This window comes from Arvicola amphibius, chromosome 2 (genome assembly GCF_903992535.2).
Source record: "Arvicola amphibius chromosome 2, mArvAmp1.2, whole genome shotgun sequence".
NCBI lineage: Eukaryota > Metazoa > Chordata > Mammalia > Rodentia > Cricetidae > Arvicola > Arvicola amphibius.
In genome coordinates, this window is record NC_052048.2 from 131,159,428 (window position 1) to 131,183,606 (window position 24,179).

Consider the following 24,179-nt stretch of genomic DNA (forward strand, 5'->3'; position numbering starts at 1 on the left):
CAATGCAAAGATATTGTACCACAGGGAGAGGCCGGAGAAATCTCCTAGTAATGTTTCTTATATTGTAACAATACAACCCAGTTAATAACCTGTGCAAAACTCGAGTGGCTTTTGCTTTGTTGACAAAAAATAAAAAACAAAATACACACACAAAAAAAACACTATATGGCATAATATCCTAACAGTTACAAGTCAACTTAACACAGCATACACAATTCTTCTTACTCTCAGTGCAGTCCGACAGAGTAAGCAGGCAACACCAGTGGCTCCTCTGCAGCCCAGGAAGGCATGCCTTCCCAGACCAATCTGAGAAAAGACAGCAAGCAAGAAGATAGGATACAATGTGACCGCTCAAATGCCCCTTGGATGTACAGCCACACGTATCCAATCTGCCCGGTCCCTCTGATAGAAGGATCACAATCAAAAGGCTTCTCAACACAGAGGAAAAGAACGGTCTGTGGATTCTAATGTGAACCATCCTCCCCCTCAGCCTCCCTTCCCAGCACTGATATGGGGCTCTGTCCTACTTATGCAACACAACCATTAGCTTTCACAGCTTAAAAGCAATGCTGACCAGAGAATCCTGGTAAATATCTGGATTCAGATTTCTCAGTCAAACTGGTCATAAATAAAAATTATTGAGCCTGACAGTGTGATGCACGCCTTTAATCCCAGCACTCGGGAGGCAGAGACAGGTGGATCTCTGTGAGTTTGAGGCCAGCCTGGTCTACAGAGCACATTCCAGAGCTAAACAGAGAAACCCTGTTTCGGGGGTTGCGGGGGAAGAAAGAAAAGAAAAATTACTGAGATAGGCATGCTTTAATCCCATGTGGTGCATGCTTTAATCCCAGCGCTTATGGGGCAGAGGCAGGCGGATCTCTGAGTTTGAGGCCAGCTTGGTCTACAGAATGAGTTCCAGGACAGTCAGTTTACAAAGAGAAACCCCCCCCCAACACACACACATACCCTCTCTGAGAGAGAGAGATGGGGGGGAGGGAGAGGGGGGGGAGGGAGAGAGAGAGAGAGGGAGAGAGAGAGAGGGAGAAAGAGAGGGAGAGAGGGAGAGAGGGAGAGAGGGAGAGAAGGAGAGAGAGAGAGAGAGAGAGAGAAAGGGAGAGAGAGAGAGAGAGAGAGGGAGGGAGAGAGAGAGAGAGAGAGAGGGAGAGAGAGAGGAAGAGGGAGAGAGGGAGAGAGGGAGAGAGAGAGGGGGGAGAGAGAGAGGGAGGGAGAGAGAGGGGGAGAGAGAGGGGGAAGGAGGAGGAGGAGGAGGAGGGAGAAGAAGAGGAGGAAGAAGAATTGCCAAAAAGGAAAAAAAAATCACTGAGAAGAAGAGAAAGAAAAATTACTGAGAAACTGCAAAGTGTTACATATCCTTCTAGGTCATTCAATATAACAACACAGCAGTCTTCGGAGTGTGCCCAGAGACCTCTAGGACCTTCTTGTGCTAGTTCATAGCTATGCGGCCAGCTTCAGACCCATGACTTAGAAAGATCACCCTGGCTATTGCATGAAAGATGGTCCATGGGGTAAAGAGTAATCAAAGACAAGCCAGCTCGCTTCATCAGAATCGGTAAATTCAGCCTGAGGCAAAGGGTTACAACCCCAGCAACTGGGAAGCTGAGGCAGGAAGTCAGCCTAGACTACATAACCAGACTCAGTCAGAAAGGAGAGGGGAGGGAGGGGAAGTGGGGTGTTGAGAGAAGGGAGATATGGGGTGGAGGAGGGAGGGAGAGGAGGGATGGGGAGGAAACGATTTTAAATGTGACAGCTCTGGAAATCACAGTTGTCAGCTGACTTAACTGCACTAAGGGGATACTGCCAAATACAAAAGGAGACAGAACAGCACCTCTCTTACAAGGGTATCTCAATAAATGAAAAACAAATATATATAAAGCAGATCTAATTTTAAGAAATTCATAAATAAGGACAAACATATTTTGCTTCCATGGTTTCTTCTGAGAGGAAGGGGTTTCTTTTGGGAAGAAGACAGAGTAAAATAATAGAAGGGTGTCAGTATTCTAAAAGATGGGGGGAACAAATATCAGCTTTCTGAATGAGGGCCAATATTATAAATTATCATAATTTTGTATAAAGCGGTCAGTCCCGGGAGGTGCGCTAAAGAGCAGGTCGGTCCTGGTAGGTGCGCTACAGAGCTGTCAGTCCCGGTAGGTGCGCTACAGAGCAGGTCCGTCCTGGTAGGTGTGGCAGAATGAGCTGATTACAACAATAAACTCTCAAGTGTGTGTTAAACAAAAGTGGGTGGGCTGCACAGGGGAGTTGGAAACAGGGAGAAGTGACCCATGTGCTGTCACCTTCCTGTAGATGGTCTATGGCTCTGCCACAGGGGAGCTCCCTCCACATCAGACTACAACAATACCAAGTTCATCTTGAGACCACAGGAAGCTGGCCCAGAGTGTAGGGAAACTCTGGAGAGGAGAAAGAAAATGTGACCGCGCAGTTCTGTGCAGTTCTGTGTATACAATCGTAGAAGTGACAGTTTAGCCTGAGCTATGTATGTGAAGAAGGAGACATATTCAAATCAGCCTGGCAAAAGACTGAAATCTGACATAAGACTCGAACCGAGTGAACCAATCAATGAAGAACAGCCTGGAGTAAACCTACAAATGAAGAACTGCCTGGAGCACTGAACCAATCAATGAAGAACAGGCTGGAGTAAACCAACCAATGAAGAACAGCCTGGAGCGCTGAACCAATCAATGGAGAACAGCCTGGAGCACTGAACCAATCAATGAAGAACAGCCTGGAGCGCGGAACAGACGTGAAACAGAAGTCTGAGAGCGACTGTGCGGTCTATCTACAAGTGGGACAAGACAGACAAACCTTAATAGCAAACTGAAACTGAAGTCGGGAGGTGGTGGCGCACGCCTTTAATCCCAGCACTTGGGAGGCAGAGGCAGGCGGATCTCTGTGAGTTCGAGGCCAGCCTGGTCTACAAGAGCTAGTTCTAGGACAGGCTCTAAAAAAGCTGCAGAGAAACCCTGTCTCGAAAAACAAACAAACAAAAAAAATGGCAGTGTTTGAAATAAAAACTCCTTCTTAGATGGGCTCAGGAGCAGACTGCAGTCGACGGGAAGACTTAATGCAAAAAAACGGAAAAGCAGAACACGCTGGGGGGGTGGGGGCTATGGTTCAGTTGATTCAGTGCCCACACCCAAGTAAGAATGTCTGCCAGTCTGTCATCCTAGTACTGGGGTGGGAGGGGCAGCCAACATGGAGAAACAGTCAGTGAGAGGGTTCGGCAGGTAGAGGTGCTTGCCACCAAGCCAAGCTGCCTAAGTTTGATCCCCAAAACCCATACAGTAAAAGACCCAACGCCTGCAAGTTGTGCTCTAACACTGGCATAAGTGCCATAAATGAACACCCCCAATAAGATAAAGAAAAATGCCAACAAACTTTCTAGGCTTTTATTTCATGTGCCCAAATGCTTTGCCTGCTTGTATGTATGTGCACCAATGGACTCATGGGACCTATGTGAGCCAGAAGAGGGCTGGAGTTACAGATGGCTGTGAGCTATCATGTGGGGCTGGGAATTGAACCCAGGTCCTCTGCTAAGAGCAACAAGTGCTTTTACTGCTCAGTCATCTCTCCAGAAGCCTTCCTTCACATTCCTGCCCCCCCCCCAAAAAAAACAAGGTTTCTCTGTGTAGTCCTAACTGTCCCAGAACCCATTCTGTAGACCAGGCTGGCCTTGAACTCAGAGATCCACATGCCTCTGCCTCAGGAGTGCCGGAATTAAAGACGCGCAACACGACCACCCTGCAACATGTTTTATCACTGTAGGAACGACCCACTCAAGCTAGAATTCTGAATTGACAAATCTCCTTCAAGGTTTTAAAAACAGTGCCACATGGCCCTCTGGCTTCCTTGGTTTCTATTGGGTATGCAAGATCCTATGAGTCACTATCCCTGTACTGTAAAATACAACTTTTCTGAAGCTATGCTCTATTTTTTCTTTAATAGTTTCATTAAGATGTACATAGCTATGCCTTTCTTTGGGTGATTTTTGTTTAAGCTTCTTGAATCTCTCAATTTATAAATGTTACCAACTTTAAGGGGTCTTTAACTAATTTTTATTCTTTTTCCAAATGTGTTTTCTTTTTGTGTGGGTGTGTGGTGTTTGTGTGCAAGCATGTGTGTGTGATCTACAGGCTGATGTTGGTTGTCTTCCTTATTTTTTCAAAAAATGTGTACTCATGTTGTATACATATTTTTGCATGTATGTGGGAGCACATGTGTGTACATGCATATAGAGGCCCAAAATTGATGTAAGAAACAGTCCTCAAGCCGGCTGGTGAACTGGGGTTCGGGCTGGCGGGCTGGCGGGGCCGTGGGGACGCCCGTGGAGATGGCTTGCGCGACCGCGCGGTCCCTGGCTGACCAGGACAGGTTTATTTGTATCTACCCCACTTATTTAAGTAATAAGAAGACCATAGCGGAGGGGAGGCGGATTCCCATAAGTAAGGCTGTAGAAAACCCTACTGCTACTGAGATTCAGGATGTATGCTTGGCAGTTGGACTGAACGCATTTCTGGAGAAAAACAAAATGTACTCCAGAGAATGGAACCGTGATATTCAGTACAGAGGCAGAGTCCGGGTTCAGCTCAAACAGGAAGATGGCAGCCTCTGTCTTGTGCAGTTCCCCTCACGTAAGTCAGTGATGCTGTATGTAGCAGAAATGATACCCAAGCTAAAAACAAGGACACAAAAAACAGGAGGTGCTGACCCAAGTCTTCAGCAAGGAGAGGGCAGTAAAAAGGGGAAAGGGAAGAAGAAGTGAGGTGTGAACGCAAAGCACACGTCCTACTGAGACATGGGCATCTGTGTCTGCAGGAACAGCTTTTGTGTCGTTTAACTGAACTGTGAACATGTCTCCCATCTTCATCCCCAGAGCTAACGATGAGATAAGTTTACATCAGAAGTTTGCATCTAGCTTTTATACTGTAAAAAGGAAAGATTCTGTGTGTAGAAGAAAGAATATTTTTAACAGATAATGACTGTCCCATAAGTTACTTGAAATCCTGTATCTGTTTGTCCTCTCTGTAAACATATATTTCAGGCAAATAAGTTTAATAAAATTTGAAATACAAAAAAAAAAAAAAAAGAAACAGACCTCAATTGCTTTTCCACTTCATGCATGGGGGGGGCAGAACCTCTCAATCAAACCCAGAGCTAGCTGATATGGTTATTCTTTTAGGCAGCCTTCTCTGGAGATCCTGTCTCCTCCACCTTCTGAGGCCGGAACTACAGGCAGGCAACCAAGCTCATTGGACCTTTCCAAGGGTTTCTGGAGATCGAATTTGCATACCTCACATTTGCATAGCAAGCACTTTAATCACTAAGACATCTTTTGTAAGCACTCCCAGTTTTTTTTAGATTTATTTTTAATTTATTGTATTGGTGTTTTGACTGCGTGTATACAGGTGTGAGGATGTCAGATATCTTGGCATTACAGACAGCTGTGAGCTGCCATGTGGGTGCTGGGAACTGAACCCAGGTTCTCTGTAAGAGCACCCACTGCTTTTAACCACTGAGTCATCTCTCCAGGCCCCACCTCCCACTACTCAACAGGACCTAGAATCATAAGCCTCCCATGAGGGCACACCTATGAGGAACTATCTAGATCAGACTAGCCTGAGAGATTACACCGGTTAAATTACTCAGGTGGGAAGATCTAACCTGAAGTTGGCAATGTGCGGTAGGGTCAGGCTTCCCAAAAGGAAGCCTTGAGCAGCCACTGTATGAAGCTGTGGCAGTGAAGTAATGGAGACCACAGGATGCTGAAGATGCCAAGACCACAGGACTTCCTGTGAGGGAAGCTAGAGGCACGGAGCAGAGCTTGCTCAGGTTACAGACTGTGTGTACTACAGAGGGCACAGCCGGAGGGACTTGGCCACTCAAGCCCCCTGGAACCCAAATGATTCCATCATGAGCCCAAGATGCTGGACACAGAGCGGCAGGGTTTGGTGTTTGCCCAGCTGGATTTTAGTCTCGTCTTGGTCTGACCATTGCTAGGCTCCTATTTTTCTCTTTGGACTGGGAATGTTTACTTTGTACAACTTTGTTTGAAGTATGTAATTTGTTTTTAATCCCATGGAAGCTCAGAGTTAAGAGACTGTCTGGAATGTCAGAAGGAATTATAAGTTTTAAATTGTATGGAACTGGTAGACCATGAGTACTTTTGAAATTGGATGTAATACATTTTTACATTATGAGGTAGCCATGAATCTATGAAGACAAATCGTAGAAGGTGCAGATTAAAAGCGATGTTTGGGGGCCAGCAAGATGGTTCAACAGGTAAAGGTGCCTACTGTCAACCCTGATTACCTGAGTTTGATTTTCAGGATCCATGTAGTGGAGAAAACTGACTCTTGCAAGTTGTCCTCTGACTTCCACACATGTACCTTGACACCCACACATGCATACACATATACACACACAAAAAAATTAAGATCCAATAAAAAATAAATTTGATGTGTTTGAGTTTCAGGTTGACAAGGGGTATAGACAGAAGTTTCTGTCCCACCCAGTCCCGCAGCCATTCAGTCCCAAAAAACACACAGAGGCTTATATTAATTATAAACTGTTTGGCCTATTAGCTCAGGCTTATTATTAACTAGCTCTTACAACTTAAATTAGCCAATAATTCTTATCTATGTTTAGTCATGTGACCTCGGTACCTTTTCTCAGTAAGGCATTCTCATCTTGCTTCCTCTGTGTCTGGCTGATAACTGTGGCTGCCTTTCCATTTCACAGAATTGTAGTCTGTTTTCCCTGCCTATACTTCCTGCCTGGCTAGTGGCCAATCAGTGTTTTATTAAACCCATATGAATGACAAATCTTTACAGTGTACAAGAGCATTATCCCACAACAAAGGAGTAGAGTTTTGATCTATTTGTGAAGGATTATCTAGATTAGATTAGCCTCTGGGCATGCCTGTGAGTGGTGCTCTTCCCTGGGTTAATAGAGATAGGAAGATCAACCCTAGAAGGGGGATACTGTTTCCTGAGCTTAGGTCCTGGACTACATAAAAAGGAGAAAGCTAACAGTGTATAGATATATAAAGTTGGTTTCCTCCTTCAGCCATACCCAGGAATTGAACTCATGTCTATAGGCTTAGCTTTTTTACCCACTGGGCTATCTTGATGGTCTAAGAATAGATGAATTAAATAAAAGAGGAGGAAGGAGAAAGGGAAAAGGAAGAGGCAGCAGACAGCCAGATGTGTTAGCTCACACCTATAACCCAGTACATATGAGGAGGACAGGAGAACTGCCTCAAGTTCAAGTCCACCCTTGGCTACAGAGTGAGACCCTGTCTGTGAAAAACAGAAAGAAGGAAAGCAACAGACAGGCTCACATGATGGTACACATCTTGAATTCCCATCACTTGAAAGACTGAGGCAGGAGGATGGCAAGTTTAGGTCAGGTAGGCTAATAAGCAAAACCCTGCCTCAGAGAGGGAGAGACTGTGTGCTTGCACAAACAGCTTTGGTAAATTTGGGGGGGGGGGTGTTTATTTTTTTTGTTTTTTGAGACAGGGTTTCTCTGTGTAGCCCTGGCTGTCCTAGAACTCATTCTGTAGATCAGGCTGGCCTCAAACTCACAGAGATCCACCTGCCTCTGCCCCCCAAGTGCTGGGATTAAAGGTATGCGCCCACGACTGCCCAGCTTGGGTAACATTTTTTTAAAAAATGAATAAAGCAAACGTTAACATTATTTGATAAAGTCTTATGAATACATCCAAAATCTACAACATAAGTCAAATGGCAGGATATGGAAGGAATGTGTGTGTTTGTGAGGTCTCTACATGTAAGAAAGGAGCAGATATTAATTCTAATAAACTATGAAATGATGCAAATGAGTTATAATACTTAGAGGAAATGAATTCAACTTCTACTGTAGAACCTTTGCCAAGCTCCTGATACAGCAGCAAATGTAAAGATTATTTATTTTCAGTTCTGTACATATGGGTGTGTTCCTCTGTGTGGGATGTACATGAGAATGCAATGTGCCTGTGAAAGTCAGAGTCATTGGCTTTCGCCCAGGGCTGCAGTTAGAGGCAGTTGTGGGTGCTGGTAACTGAACTCTACATAGAGCAGTGTGCACTCTTAGTCACTGAATCATCTCTTCAGCCACCAATGGTCGTATGTTTAAATGAGACCCTAAGCATTCAACTGACCCAAAAGAACAGGAACAAACCAGAGGACAGAGAACAAAGAGTAAGTGGGTAGACCCAAATCCAGCCCTATTAATATTAATTCAAATCCTGTTGGTCTACATATTCCAGTTAAAATTTAGTAATTAACAGATTCATTACAAAGATATATGATCAGTAACCCATACACATAAATACATAGATTAAAATTAAATAGGGCCTGGAGAGATGGCGTGGGTTTTAAAAGCGTGTGCTGCCCTCTAGAGTTTAGTTCCCAGCTCCCACATCAGGTGATTCACCACCACCTACAAGTCCAGCTCCAGAGGGATCTGCTGCCTCTGCTCTTGGCAGGTACCCATACTCACACGCATGTACTCACACACATACACAAAATTAAATACGTAACTTATATTTATAATAATTTATTTATTAATAAATTGTAATCAAATTTATAATTTAAATTATATTACAATTAAATATTGTAATTAAATATAATAAGCTGGGTGGTGGTGGCACATATATTTAATCCCAGCACTCAGGAGATAGAGACAGGTGGATCTCTGTGAGTTTGAGGCCAGCCTGGTCTACAGGACAGCGAGTTCCAGGACAGGCCCCAAAGCTACAGAGAAACCCTGTCTCAAATAAATAAACAAGGAAATAAATCTTAAAACACTGAATCAATGAAATTGTACTATGCAATCAGCAAACATGTGATGGCTATTTTAATTTCAGATAAAATAGACTTCAGGACAAAGAGTATTTATTGCCAGATATAAAAAGACAAAATGACAAAATGTCAAATTATTCAGAAGACATAATGATCTGTTGCAACATCTAATAATAGAGTCTCAAAATACACAAACTAAAAACTGACAGAATTAGAGAAAAGCAGGCAATTCCACAAGCTTAAAAAATTATAACTATTTGGGGGGGGGGGGACATGGTAGTGCATGCCTTTAATCCCAGCACTCAGGAAGCAGAGGCAGGTGGATCTCTGTGAGTCTGAGGCCAGCCTGGTCTACACAGAGAATTTCAGGACAGCCAAGGCTGTTACACAGAGAAATCTTGTCTTGAAAGACTGGAAAAAAATTAAAGTCATAGAACATTTTAGGTCTCAAACTTCACATGAAGGTAGGGAAATCAAGATGTATTTGTTGTTGTTTTTGTTGTTTTTGATTTTTAGAGACAGAGTTTCTCCATGTAACAGCCCTAGCTGTCCTGGAACTTGCTCTGTAGACCAGGCTAGCCTCAAACTCACTGAGATCCACCTGCCTTTGCCTCTTGAGTGCTGGGATTAAAGGCGTGCACCACCACAAGCCGGCCACCATGTATTTTTTGACCATATCAGAATCAAGTTAGAAACTAACTTGTTAGGATATTCTAAACTAACTTGCAGTAAGGAATTCTAAAACAAAACACAAAAATATTAAAATATCTAGGAACTTAATAACCTGCTCCTAAATAATTCACAGATGGAAATATCATAAAGGAAACTGGAAATATTATATAGTGAGCAACTAAGTTGCATCCACCCTTGGGCGTGGTACAAATAACACAGCACTTGGGAGGGAATACAAAACTCTGCTCACTTCAGGATGACCCAAAATCACAGATGAAAGGATTCTGCTAAAGATTTCCTAATAAGAAAAGCAAACTTGGGCTGGAGAGGTGGCTCAGCAGTTAAGAGCACTGGCTGCTCTTCCACAGGTCCTGAGTTCAATTCCCGGAAACCACATGGTGGCTGACAACCATCTGTTATGAGATCTGGTGCCCTCTTCTGGCCCGCAGGAATATATGCAGAGCACTTGTATATAAAACATAAATAAATAAAGCAAACTTAACCATGCAGGGCGGTGGTGGCGCACGCCTTTAATTCCAGCACTCGGGAGGCAGAGGCAGGTGGATCTCCGTGAGTTTGAGGCCAGCCTGGTCTACAAGAGCTAGTTAACCAAAGAAGGAAATAAGATTTTAATGCACAAACCTGAAGAAAAACTCTTGAATCTCTAATGAGCATTAAATTGAGAACTTTGGCCCAGTGCTTCCTTAGTATGCACAAGACACTGAATCTATGAGTTTTGAGGGGGCTGCATAGCCAATTCCTGGCCAAATCCCATCTCAAAAAACAAACAAAAAACTCTAAATGAAAGAAGAAAATGTTTGCAAGCATAGGAGACAAAGGTTTCTTTTTTGTTTGTTTGTTTATTTATTTATTTATTTATTTATTGAGACATGGTTTCTCCATGTAGCCCTGGCTGTCCTGGAACTCTCTCTGTAGACCAGGCTGGCCTCAAACTCATAGAAATCCACCTATCTCTGTTTTCGGAGCACTGGAATGAAAGGGGTGTGCCACTGCACGGCCCCTGCAGGCTTAAATAGGATTCTCTTTTCTTTTCTTTTCTTTTCTCTTCTTTTCTTTTCTTTCTTTTCTTTCTCTTTCTTTCTTTCTTCCCCTTCCCTCCCCCTTCCCTCCTTCCTTTCTTCCTTCCTTCCTTCCTTCCTTCCTTCCTTCCTTCCTTCCTTCTTTCCCTTTCCTGAGACAGGGTTTCTTTGTGTATTTCTGGCTGTCCTAGAACTCACTCTGTAGACCAGGCTGGCCTCGAACTCACAGAGATCCACCTGCCTCTGCTGGGATTAAAGGTGTGTGTGATCACCGCCTGGCTTTAAATGGGATTCTTAAAAGAGAAACACAGATGCAGTCTTGGAAGTTGGCTTAGTGCTTAAGCGTTTGCTATGCAAGCTTGAGGACCTGAGTTCAAATCCCCAGCATACACATAAAAGTCATCTGTGGAGGTATGTGCCCACTACTCTAGTACTGGAGAAGGGGAGGAGTCAACTGGATCCCAGGAGTTCACTGGCCAGTCTAAACACCAGTGAGCTCCAGGCTTAGTGAGAGACCCTGTCTCAAAAAATAAAGTGGAGAGCAATGGAGGAAGGCACCTGCCTTGGACAGTTAGCTTACATAGGCACACACACAGGCACATGCATCTGTACTCAATTCAACACATACACAAAGAAGAAACACAGTACAAAGGGCTCGGTACTCTCACCAGGGACTGCAGATCCTCACCTCTCCTTCAGCTTCTCAAAAACCAGTCCCTCAGTCTTATCCCCAGCTCGTAGCAAGCACCTGCAGTCTCCCTCCACCCCTGTCCCCACATCTCCAGTGGATCACAGATCTTTCCTCCTAAACCCAGCCCCACTCACTGCTTTATCCCAGCCCCCAACTCCAACAGGTCTGCAGGCCACTCTGGCCAGGGAAACAGGCAGGCTCGCCTCTCCTCCATACTACTTCCAAGTCCAATCCCCCAGTCTCACCCCAGCTTTATAGCAGAACACCTGCAGCAGCCCCCGTGGCCAGGGCGCTAAGCAGACCCTGGTGGAACACCCTGCTTTCCTCCCTCCTGTGCGCCTCCTAGTGTCAGCTCCCAATACCCAGAAACATATTCAACCTAGAAACCCCAGTGTGGCCACATCCAGCAGGATCCCAGAATTTCATCCACAGCTACCACAATCCTAGAACCAGAGAGGGCAAAGAAACCAAGGAACAAAACAGAAACGAACCAAAGATAAGACCAAATATCAACACCTAGAATTGCAGTCTTCCCAAGCCTAGAGACCAGTGTAAAAACACAGTAACAGCCAGGACAATGTGTTCCTTACCACAGCAGGCCCTGAGTACTATGACATGAAGACCTGAAGACAGCCTCTATGGGCACGACACACATCTCTAAGAGGATGTGAGTGTATCCTTCAATCTATGGAAACACAAGCAGCAGGAAGAAATGAATAAAACAGTTCAAGAAAGTCCCTGAAAGTAGAAACAGAATCAATAAAGAAACCTAAACTGTGGAAATGAAAAATTTAGGAACTCAAACAGGAAATTCGGAGGCAAGCTTGACCAACAAATACAAGAGATGGAAGAGAGAAACTCAGGCACTGGAGATAACAAAAGAAATGGACACCTCAAAGAAAATGTTAAATCTAAAAACATCCTGACACAAACCACCAGGAAACCTGGGACACTATCAAAAGACTGGGACACTATCAAAAGACGAAATTTAAGAATAATAGGAATAGAATAGAAGGAGAAGCCCAGGTCAAAAGCACAGAAAATGTTTTCAACAAAATCAAAAAAGAAAATTTCCCTAACTATCAAGGTACACAAAACACACAGAACACCAAATAGACTGGACTGGAAAAGAAAGTCTTCCTGGCACATAATAATCAAAACACTAAACATAAAGAATAAATAAAGAATATCAAAAGTTGCAAGGGAAAAAGACCAAGCAACATATAAAGGCAGGCCTATTAGAATAACACATGACTTCTCAGTTGAAACTCTAAAAGCCAGAAGGGCCTGGGCAGATGTTCTACAGACTCTAAGAGCAGAGATATCAGCCCAGACTACTATACCCAGCAACTTACAATCACAATAGATGGAGAAAATAACACATTCCATGATAAAACCAAATTTAAGCAATATTTATTTACAAATCCAGCCCTATAGTAGGCACTAGAAGAAAAACTCCAACCTAAGAACACACAAGGAATAAATAATCCCAAAGAAGCAAATCAAAAGAAGGAACACACACAGCCCACAACAACAAAATAATGGAGTCAACAAACACTGCTCATTAATATCTGTCAACATCAATGGTCTCAATTCCCCAATATAAAGACATAGACTATCAGATTGGATAAGAAAACAGGATTGATCTTTCTCCTGCATCCAAGAAACACACCCTAACATCAAGGACAGACATCACCTCAGGATAAAATGATTGAAAAAGGATATTCTATGTAAATGGACTTAAGAAGCAAACTGGGGTAGCCATTTTAATACCTAACAAATAGACCTCAAACCAAAACTAATCAGAAGAGACGAGGAAAGATACCATATTCATCAAAGGAAAAATCCAAAGGACATTGCAGTTCTTAACATCTATGCACCATCTGCAAGAGTACTCAAAAAAGAGAACCAGCCCTATAGCTTAAATCACACAGAGCCTCACCCCTTGACAGAAGGGGACTTCAGTGCCTTCTCCCACCAACAGACAGCCACCCAGTCACAAACTAAACAGAGAAATGTTGGAGCTGAATAGCACGATAAATGAATGTATCTAAAAGATATTTATTTAGGGAACATTTTTTGCCCAGACATAAAAGACTATATCTTCTTCTCAGTACCTCATGTAACTTTCTCCAAAACTGACTACGTACTCGGGCACAAAGTAAGTCTTCACAGATACAAGACAACTGAAATAACACCGAGCATCTTTTTTGACCACCACAGATCAAAGCAGGAAATCAACAGAAACAACAAAGCTTACAAGAAAGCTCACAAACTCATGGAAACTTAATAACTCACTACTGAATGAAAAACTGGTCAAGACAGAAGTTGAAAAAGAAATTAAAGACTTTTTAGAATACAATGAAAATAAATATACAATATACCCAAAGATATGGTACACAATGAAGGCAATTCTAAGGGTTAGTGTAATACCACTAACTGCCTAGATTAAAAAAAATGTAGAGAACTTATACTAATAATTCAACAGCAAGCCTGAAAGCTCTAGAACAAAAAGAAGAAACCACATCCAAAAGGAGAAGACCATAAGAAATAATCGAACTTGGGGCTGAAATTAATAAAAAAAAAAAACAAAACAATACAAAGAATCAATGAAATAAAGAGTTGGTTTTTTTGAGAAAATAGTAATATTGACAAATCTTTATCCAAATTAACTAAAAGGCAGAGAGAGAATATCCAAATTAACAAAATTAGAAATTAAAAAAGAGACATAACAACAGACACTGAGGAAATCTAGAGAATCATATGGACATACTTTAAAAGCCTATACTCCACTAAACTGGAAAATCTAAAAGAAATGGATAATTTTCTCAATATATACCACTTACCAAAGTTAAATCAAGATCAGATAAGCAATTTAAACAGATCTATAACCCCTAATGAAACAGAAGCAGTAATTGGAAGACTCCCAACCAAAAGAAGTTCAGGGCCTAGTGGTTTTAGTGCAGAATTCTACCAGATTTTCAAAAAAGAGTTAATACTCCTCAAATTATTCCAAAAACAGAAACAGAAGGAACATTGCCCAGCTCATTTTACAAGGCCACAGTTATCCTGACAACCAAACTACATAAAGACCCAACAAAGAGAATTACAGACTAATTCCCCTTACAAACATGATGCAAGCATATTCCATAAAATACTTGCCAAGAGAACTGAAGAATTCATCAAAGATCATTTGCCATCATTAAGTAGGCGTCATTCCAGATGCAGGGATGATTCAACATACATAAACTAATAAATGTAACCCACCCTATAAACAAACTAAAAGACAAAACCACAAGATCATTTCATTAAATGCAGAAAAGACCTTTCACAAAGTATAACACCCTTCATGACAAAAGTCCTGGAGAGATCAGAGACACCAGACACATAGAGCAGAGGCTGTTTACAGCAACCCAAGAGCCAACTTAAATGACAGAACTTAAAGTAGTTTCACTAAAATCAGGAACAAGACAAGGCTGTCCACTCTCTCCACACTTACTCAATATGGTACTTGAAATCTTAGCTAGAGCAATAATGAGACAACTGAAAGAGATGAAGGGGTACAAATTGGAAAGGAAGAAGTCAAAGTATTGTCATTTGCAGATTATATGAACCTAAAAGTTCCATGGGGAGGCTCCTACAGCTGATAAACACTTTCAGCACAGGAGCGAGATAGAAAATTAAATCACAAAAATCAGTAGTCCTCCTATATACAAATGACAAATGGACTGAGAAAGAAACCCAGGAAGCAACACCTTTCACAATAGCCTCAAATAATATGAAATATCTTAGGGTAGCTTTAACCAAGCAAGTGAAAGATTTGCATGATAAAAACTTTAAGACATTGAACAAGTTATGAGATGATGGAAAGATCTCCCATGCTCATGGGTCAGCAGGATTACCAAAGTAAAAATGGCCACCCTACCAAAAGGAATCTACAGACTCAAAATTCCAACACAATTCTTCACAGACGTTGAAAGGACAATTTTCAGTTTCATATGGAAACATTCTCTCTCTCTCTCTCTCTCTCTCTCTCTCTCTCTCTCTCTCTCTCTCTCTCACACACACACACACACACACACACATACACACACACACACACCACACACAACTAGGATAGTAAAACAATCCTGAACAATAAAAGAACTGCTGGAGGTACCCCCCCCCCAATTTCAAGTCTATAGTAATAAAAAACAGTATGATAACAGAAACAGACATGTCGATTAATGAAATCTAATTGAAGACCCAAACATAAATTCACACACGTATGGACACCTGATTTTTGATGAAGAAGCCAAAAATACACACTGGAAAAAAGATAGCATCTTCAACAAATGGCGCTTATCAAACTAGATGGCTGCATGTAGGAAAATCCAAATAGATTTCATACCCATCACCTTGCACAAAACTTAACTCCAAATGGATCAAAGACCTCAACATAAAACCAGATACACTGACCCTGATAGAAAAGAAAGTGGGGAAGAGCCTTGAACTCACTGGCACAGGAGACAACTTCCTGAAAAGAACAACAGCTCAGGCACTAAGAACAACAATTAATAAATGGGGTCTCATGAAACTGAGAAGCTTTGGCACAGCAAAGGACACTGTTCACTTTGAACAGCACAGGTTGCTGCCATATGAACAAAGCAACAGCTTAAAGATTTTTCCAAACAACCCATCTGATAGAGGGCTAATAATCAAAAACCAAATAATCCAATTTAAAAATGGGGTACAGATCTAAGCAGAGAATTCTCAAAAGAGGAACTAAAAAATCTGAGAAAGATTTAAAGAAATATTCAACATCCTTAGCCATCAGAGAAAAGCAAATCAAAGTAACTCTGAGATTCCATCTTACACCTGTCAGAATGGCCAAGATCAGAAAAAGAACTGACAGGTCATGCTGGCGAGGATGTGGGATAAGAGGAACACTCATTCACTGTCGGTGGGAATGCAAACTTGTACAGCCACTATGGAAATCAGCATGGCAGTACCTCAGGAAGATGGGAATCAATCTACCTCAAGATTCAGCTATAACACTCCTGGGCATAGACCCAAAGGATGCTTCATCCTACCCCAGAGACACTTCCTCAACCATGTTCACTGCTGCTCTAATTACAATAGCCAGAAACTGGACTGGAAACAACCTAGATTTCCCTCAACAGAAGACTGAATAAAGAATGGTACATTTGTAAAATGGAGTACTACTCAGCCATAAAAAATCTGAAAATCATGAAATTCACAGGTACATGAATGGAACTAGAAAAATCATCCTGAGTGAGATATCATGGACCCAGAAAGAGAAAAATGGTATGTATTCATTTATATGTATGTGGACATTAACCATTAAGTCAATGATAAAGCAAGCTACAAACTGTAGAACCACAGAGGCTAGGTAGCGAGTACGGGACTAGATCTCATTAGGAAAGTGAATTAGAATAGCTATGGATGGATGGGGGTGAGGAGATGGAATGGGAGGGTCAAGTGGGGAGGGGAGGAAGGAGGTGGCCCAAGGAGGGAACACAGGGAGAAACAGCTAATATGAAGTTATTTGTGAGGGACAGTGCGGAAACCCAATACAGTAGAAGTTTCTTAAAATATAAATATGAAAGTGATTTAACTGCAATTGTCAAATAGGAAGACAAGAGTCCCAACTGGCCATATATCACCAATGAAGCTTCCAAAAACATGATTGAGTTACTTATAACTGAGTTGCTGGCCAAAGGGATCCCATGGGAATCTCCCCCCAAAACCCAGGCTGTTGCCAAGACTGTAAGTTACTCTCCACAAACTAAAAGGAAGGCCCCACTGCTGAAGACAACACCTCCACAATTTACTAAACATGGAGAAACAGAGCTGGTGCCTACACAGAGCCTCCATTTTGAAGTTCTGGTGTCTGTGGTACAGGAAGGTTCTCTACAGACTACCAAAAAGAGAAACATAAACACCAGCCCAGCCATAACCCCTCTGACTAGCAATGGGTCCTGCCTGTAAGACATGTTAGGACTACAAGGTGGCACAGAGCTTGTGGGAGGAACCAACCAGCATCTGATTTAAGGCCTACTCCACAAGATGAAACCCCACGCCTGACATCACTAAGGGATCAAGAACCTGAGAATAGGCCGGGCGGTGGTGGCGCACGCCTTTAATCCCAGCACTCGGGAGGCAGAGGCAGGCGGATCTCTGAGTTCGAGGCCAGCCTGGTCTACAAGAGCTAGTTCCAGGACAGGCTCTAGAAACTACAGGGAAACCTTGTCTCGAAAAACAAAAAAAAAAAAAAAAAAAAAAAAAGAACCTGAGAATGACAGCCCAGGAACGTAGGGTAAAACCAGCACCCACATGGTGGCTCAGAACCATCTATAATGGCATCTGGTGCCCTCTTCTGATATGCAGGCAGAACACTGTACACACACATAATAAATAAATAAATCTTTTTAAGAAAAAGACATCTTAATTTTTTTTAAACCTAGTACGTTTCAGGCCTGGGTTTGATCTCTAGCACCCAAAATGGGAGACATACCAAAAAAAGGGGGGGGGGACTATCAGTGAAGAACATAAATGGATTCTTTACAGAAAAAGATGAAGTGGTCAATAAGCATGCTGAGTAAGATGCCCACTGTCACTTACAATAAGCTAATTACGGGAGCATCCCTAAGCACCTGTTAGCAAAGATTAATATATACATTTTACGTATATGTATATACATATACACACACATACCTATGCACTACTTTGGAAGCCAAGTCGTGTTTTTTGTTTGTTGTTTGTTTGTTTGTTTTTCCTATTTTCTTATATTATTTTGAGAGGGGAAAAGAAAGAACACGAAGTTGGAGGGATATGAAAGTGGGAAGGATCTGGTAGTTGAGGAGGGGAAATATGATCAAAATATATGGTATAAAAATTAAATAAAAAATTAAACACAATTTTGTCATATGATCCAATCAACACAGGATGATAATGCTACTTTGGTATTTACCAAGTGAAATGAAAAAAAAGAACAAAAACAAAACACTTGTCTCCACAAGATTGACACATGAATCTTATACAACTTTACATAATTCCCCAAATGAAAAACAACCCCCAAAACCAAATTTCCGTAAAGGAAGAGAGCAATGCAAATTGTAATGTACCTGTAGTGGAATTCTACTTGGCAATGAATGACTATTTACAACTTAACATTGTAGTTCTGGCAAAGATAGCATGTTTTAAAGATGAAGGGAGTGAGATGTGACTTATGCAAAATTGGAGAACATGCAAACCACTGTACAGTTACAGTTATTCACCTTCCTAATGCTGTGGTCCCTCAATAGCATTCCTCATGTTGGGTGACCGCCAGCCATAAAATTATTTTCATTGCTACTTCATAACTGTTATTTTGCTACTGCTATGAATTGTAATGTAAATCTGATATGCAGGATAACTTATATGTGACCCCCAAAGGGTCATGAACTCCAGACTGAGAGCCACTGGCCTAGGGACAGGAGTGAAGGAGGAACAGACTGCAGAAAGCACAAGAAACTTTTGGGAGGGGCTGGAAAAATGGCTCCACAGTTAAAAGCATTTGTTGCTCTTCTGGAGGACCCAAGTTCAGTTCCTAGCACACACACGGGGAGGTTCACAACTGCCTGTACTCTAGCTCCAGGTCAGCCAACTCCTCTGACCTCTGTGGACATGGCACTCACATGCAAAACACCTACAGAGATACAAAGGCATACACATAATTTAAAGTAATAAAAATAATCTTAATATAAAGGTGGCACCTGCCTTTAATCCCAGCATTTAGGAGGCAGATCTCTGTCAGCTCGAGTCCAGGTCAGTCAGGACTACACAGAGAAACCCTGTTTCAAAAAGGAAAAAAGTAAAAACAAAAACAAAACAAAATAAAAATTTTTGGAGGGATTTGGGAGATGTCTTAGCAGTTAAGAGCCCTGGCTGCTCTTGCAGAGGATGCAGGTTCAATTCCTGCACCCATGTGGCAACTCACAACTGTCTGTAACTCTAGTTTCAGGGATCTGATGCCCTCTGGCAGGCACCAGGCACACACGTAGTACAGACATAGAAGCAAGAAAGACACTCATACACATAAAATTAAAATTTAAAAAACTGGGGGATAGAAATGTCTGTCACTGTGATTGCAGTTTTACAGATTCATTCTTATTATCAAAATGGGACATACTGTAAACGTGAAGCAAATGCATCTACTGTATGCCAATTAACCTCAGTAATGGGAATTGATAGACCTCTGCAAGTGAAACTCAGCGTTCCAAACAATAGGAGCGATCTCTATTCAATAAAGACTTTGCATCACCAACAGACCATTAAGAGCCAGACCCCATGGGATTCCTGTTAGAAAAGTCTTTGGAGATTTTTTTTTCTATCAACAGAGGAACCAGAAACTTCTATCTTCTGTCTCACGAATAAGCATAAGCATGGGAGAAAATCAATAGTTCACAGGGTCAGCACGATTAATATATGGCAGATTAAGTCAGGATGGTTAAGAAACTCTCTCCTAGGTTACTATCTTGTTTTTAAAAGACTCAACAAGGGGCTGGAGAGATGGCTCAGCGGTTAAGAGCATTGCCTGCTCTTCCAAAGGTCCTGAGTTTAATTCCCAACAACCACATGGTGGCTCACAACCATCTGTAATGAGGTCTGGTGCCCTCTTCTGGCCTGCAGGAATACAGACAAAATATTGTATTCATAATAAAAAAAAAGACTCAACAAAAACAGGTCTCAAGTATTTTGTGCAGCTTTATTTATTAGAAATGAATCTAAGTCTCAGGGGCTGGAGAGATGGCTCAGAGGTTAAGAACACTGGCTGCTCTTCCAGAGGTCCTGAGTTCAATTCCCAACAAACATATCGCTCACAACCACCTATAACGAGATTTGGTGCCCTCTGCTAGCCTGCAGGCATACGTGCAGATAGAACACTGTATACCTACTAAATAATCTTTAAAAAAAAATACTAATCTAAAACTTCCACAAATGATTAACACTGCAACAAGAAAATGCTTTGTTAAGATGCAATGCCTATCTAATTAGTAACTTTAAAGTTTATCACTAGTGTGGCGAGTCTCAGCTCCTAATCACACAAATGAAAAATTTAGCCTATTTTCAACTTTTTGGATTAAGCATTTTTAAGAGCCTCTAGCCCATTTTTATAGTTGCAAATATTTAGATTCATTTTTTAAAAAGGCATTTTGGTACCTCTCAGCATCCTCTCTCATCTCTTCCTAGCCTGTTACGATATTCCCCATGACTCCTAGTCTGTTATCTTTAAAGACTGGTATTCCCCATGTCTCACTTCGGGCCATCAGCTCTCAAACTCTGCAATCCCTAAGAAGATGATTAAGACTGAGTACTCCTGGAGACGTGCCTCAGTGTTTAAGAGCGCTTGTTCCTGCAGGGGACCCAGATTTGGCTTCCAGCACCCACATAACATAACCCACATAACATCATCCATAACTCCAGTTCCAGGAGCTCAGCCAGCCTCTTCTGACCTCCACAGATCTGTTGTGCAGACATCCATATGAGCAAAGCAACAAATACATAAGATAAATAAATCTGAAAAGTTGTGTAAGTACTCCCAAGAGTCCAATCCTGGGAAAGAAATGGGTGGCCCATTTGCCTTCATACTGCATAGCAATCTTCTCCAGGCAAACCAAGGTACACTCTGGGAAACATTCCTTTTACCATGACTCTTAGACGAGCTTATGAATATACACTCATCTTCTGGAGGAAAATAACATGCTTCCAATTACTTCTCGCAAAGGTAATTCTCAAGTCTGTATTTTAGAGCAACTCTTCAAATGAAGTCCAAATCCATTTTACTTCTAATGTTACCTCTTGTTCAAAAATTCCCAGTTTGGTTTATGAACCCAAATCCAACTGTTGTCAAAGACAGAAACCTGCAGACACCCAATATTCTTCCCTCTTATACCCCCTCAACCATCATATATATCCGTAATACCGTTTCTATCATACACCATGTTTCATTTTCTTTCTTAGGTTATTATAATTGTCATGGTACCAGTCTTCACTCACCTCTCAATCCATCTCTTCAAAAGAGACCTTCCCCTCCAGGATAATCACAATCAGCATGCTATAATGCCCTTATGAAGTTAGCTCCCGCTAACTTCTCTAAAGGATGTCCCCGTAATACCCTCCACCCCCTGCCATCCTCCATGCCAACGATACAGAACTAGTTAGTATCAACTTCTCTTACCTGTTCAAACGCTATTCTCTTGGGACAGGAGGCTTGGGTCTCCTAGCTAGCCAACTGCATTATTCTTTGACCTATTCTTGAAATACTTCTTAAAAGCGATATTAAGTTCCATTATAAAAAGATTTAGTAGTAGGGCCTAAAGTAGCTCATGCCCTCAGCGCAGGCTGAGGGCAAGGGAGTGCTAAAGTTCAAGTTCAGTCTGGGCTACACAGTCAGTTCTGGAGAGTCTAAGCCTCAGAGTGAAACCATCTCAAACAAAAACAATTGTGCGGTGCCACGGGCATGCAATCCCAGCACTAAGGAGGCAGATGCAGGAGGACGGCAGGCTACCAGCCGCCCTAGGCTGCATAGTGAGGTTCCAGATAGAGAGACCCTGCCTCAAAAACTGCATCTCTTCCTATTACACTTGCTATGCTTACCTATCTTATTCTATTTCCCAAGCCTGCATGCCCGACCTACGACACAGCTGGCACAGAGCAGACACTGAATAAATGTTATCTAAATGAAAGAATTCCCCAGGAAGGGCCAAATTAATAGGAATCTTTCCCTTTGAATTAGCCACGGAAAAACTCAGAACATTCGTTACACAAAATAATAAAACTGGGTTACGATTAAGTAGCTTGAAAATATAAAGCTTCCTTACTGCTTTTATTTTCCTTCCCAAGTTCATCAAATTAATTATAAACACATATTTGATGTGAGGGGGGGGGTTGCAGGACCACCATTAACTGAATCACATATTCCATTTTTATTATAATGTGCATTTTTATTGCAGGCTAGGTTTTCCTTCCCCGCACTAGGATTACACCTACCCTGTCCAATCCAGTAGCCATTAGCTACAGAAAGCTACTGAAATTTAAGCCAATTAAAATTAAATAAAATTTATAATTCGGCTTTTCGATTGCACTAGCCACGTCTCAAGTGCCCCCAAACCATACCTGGCTGGTGGCTAGGATGCTCTATACAGTGCAGACACAAAACATCTTTATCAGCACTGTCTACACAATTTCAAAAATGTCCTCAGAAAACCTCACTTACTTCTTAGCTCCCACGATCCTGGTGCTCCTCTGCTGCTTAAAGGGTGTGGGTCCCGGGGTCTAGCAAATCACAAGCACACGAGTGAGTGCTAGGGACCTTTGAATCTCTTGCACAAAGAGATGAATCCCCCTCGTGCCTAGTTGTGAAGCTCTCGCGGGCAACTACTTCAAATGGAATGAAGGTGACACTTTTTTAGGAAACGTGTGCCATCCTATTTTTCTACAATGTAAAGTAGGGTTGACAATCCCGGAGCTTTCGTCTTTCCCCATTCTCGAAGCCCTATTCTCGATGGAGGCTCGAAAAGGGAGACGGCAGAAAAAAAAAAGATAAAGAAACGGGAGGCACTGGGGATGCTGAAGGAATATAAACTAATTACAATCTGTCGAGGAACTGAGTCCGAGAAGATGGGGAACAGGCAAAAATAAAAATGGGAAAGAAAAGGGGGGCAAGTGGCTCTGCTATAAAAGGGTGGGGCCTACGATGGGCTCTGATAAAACCAACTCTGAGTACGGGACAAAAGCAAGGGACCGCGTGTACTCGGCTCGACAGTTCTACATCTAAAGTACAATGGTCACACCAAGAAACTCACGGCGGTGACTGCACCGAGTCTGGAAGACATCACTCCCCCTCCACGCCTAACAATTTCACCCAAGGGCTCCGGCCAGACCAACGCCACTTCCGCTCTCCTCTCCTCTCCCGGATGTGGTCTCGGCGGCGACCAGCCCTGTTCTGAACATCTACTTCCGCCTAGCCGCTTCCGAGGGGGCTGCAGCGGGGAAAGAGTCACGTGACGACTCATAGTCGGCTTCTTTTGAGACCCCGCCCCCATCGCGCCGGGCGCTTAGGGAGGCCGTCGGGGCGGGGGAAGGTTGGAGCAAGTGGGCGAAGCCTGAAGATATCAGGGGTCCTTGTGAACCCCAACCCTTGAGCTCCGGGCGTTCGCACATCCAGTCCCACCCACCCCACAAGTGATCTTACGGCTGCAAAGAGAGTTCAATTACCCCTTTATTGATCTTAAATTACGGACCCATTCTCACTCCCCTCCCAGAGGGTGCAGGCAGTGGCTGAGCAGGAAGGGGCAGCTTGGTGAAGATTTGCAGGATATAATTAATAGGAGCAGATCTCTTACTAACTTTATGCCTTTAAACTTGCCCAACTTTGGGGGTTTGGGGTGTGGTCCCTAGGAGAGTTCAATAAGTCTTGAACTCTTTAGACCAGCTATGTCTGGGTCTCTCCTTAGGGGAACTGTGCCGGAGCCTCCTCTTGGGGCTGTGATGGGGTCTCGCATGATGACCTTGCTGGTTCCTCTCTAAGCGTCGGCTCCTCTCAGAATGACTGCGTCTGCTCTCCGAGGGGCTGTAGTCAGTTCTCTGAGAATGACTGCGGTGTAGTCCGGAAGAAGGCCTGTGGAGCCTGGACTTAGAGGGACTGCGGTAGCCTCTTCCAGAAGAGCTGTGCCTTGTCCTACCAGAGCGTCTGGAAGGGGGTCTCTCAGAGAGAGTACCATGGCTCCGTTCTGAAGGACTGGCCCATGTCCTCCGGATGGGACTGAGATGGCTCCTTTTTGAGGGGCTGCGGCATCTCTGAACAGAGGGACTGTGTTGGTTCCTCCCATAAAGACCGAGCCGACCCTTGGGAGAGGGATTATGTCCCCTTCTCTCTCGAGGGCTACTACG

General features: G+C 42.8%; 2 protein-coding genes across 6 annotated transcripts in view; one reads left to right on the plus strand and one right to left on the minus strand.

The window, feature by feature from the left end:
• The window catches only part of Znf512 (zinc finger protein 512), a 42,956-nt gene extending 19,741 nt beyond the window's left edge, over positions 1–23,215 (minus strand). For 2 of the 4 annotated variants that reach the window (XM_038320619.1, XM_038320618.1), the window contains exons 1-2: positions 23,093–23,210; positions 22,504–22,562 (exon numbers count right to left, since the gene is read on the minus strand). In XM_038320619.1, coding sequence (XP_038176547.1) covers positions 22,504–22,562; positions 23,093–23,122 — 89 coding nt within the window. In that variant the 5' untranslated portion in view covers positions 23,123–23,210. Of the gene's footprint in view, positions 1–22,503; positions 22,563–23,092 lie in introns of all 4 variants that reach the window. The other 2 variants (XM_038320620.1, XM_038320621.1) reach the window with 2 other exon arrangements.
• Positions 4,345–4,798, plus strand: LOC119808211 (signal recognition particle 19 kDa protein-like). 2 transcript variants are annotated; one of them, XM_038320623.1, is made up of 2 exons: positions 4,345–4,483; positions 4,556–4,798. In XM_038320623.1, exons 1-2 carry the CDS (start codon positions 4,367–4,369, stop codon positions 4,796–4,798), a joined length of 360 nt encoding a protein of 119 aa, XP_038176551.1. In that variant the 5' UTR covers positions 4,345–4,366. The 2 variants fall into 2 exon arrangements, with proteins under 2 accessions (XP_038176551.1, XP_038176550.1); XM_038320622.1 differs by having other exon boundaries at positions 4,345–4,798.
• Positions 23,216–24,179: the final 964 nt, after the last annotated feature.

Excerpts from the sequence above, each read along its gene's own strand:
- LOC119808211 (XM_038320622.1), top strand. The coding sequence starts at position 4,367 with ATGGCTTGCGCGACCGCGCGGTCCCTGGCTGACCAGGACAGGTTTATT.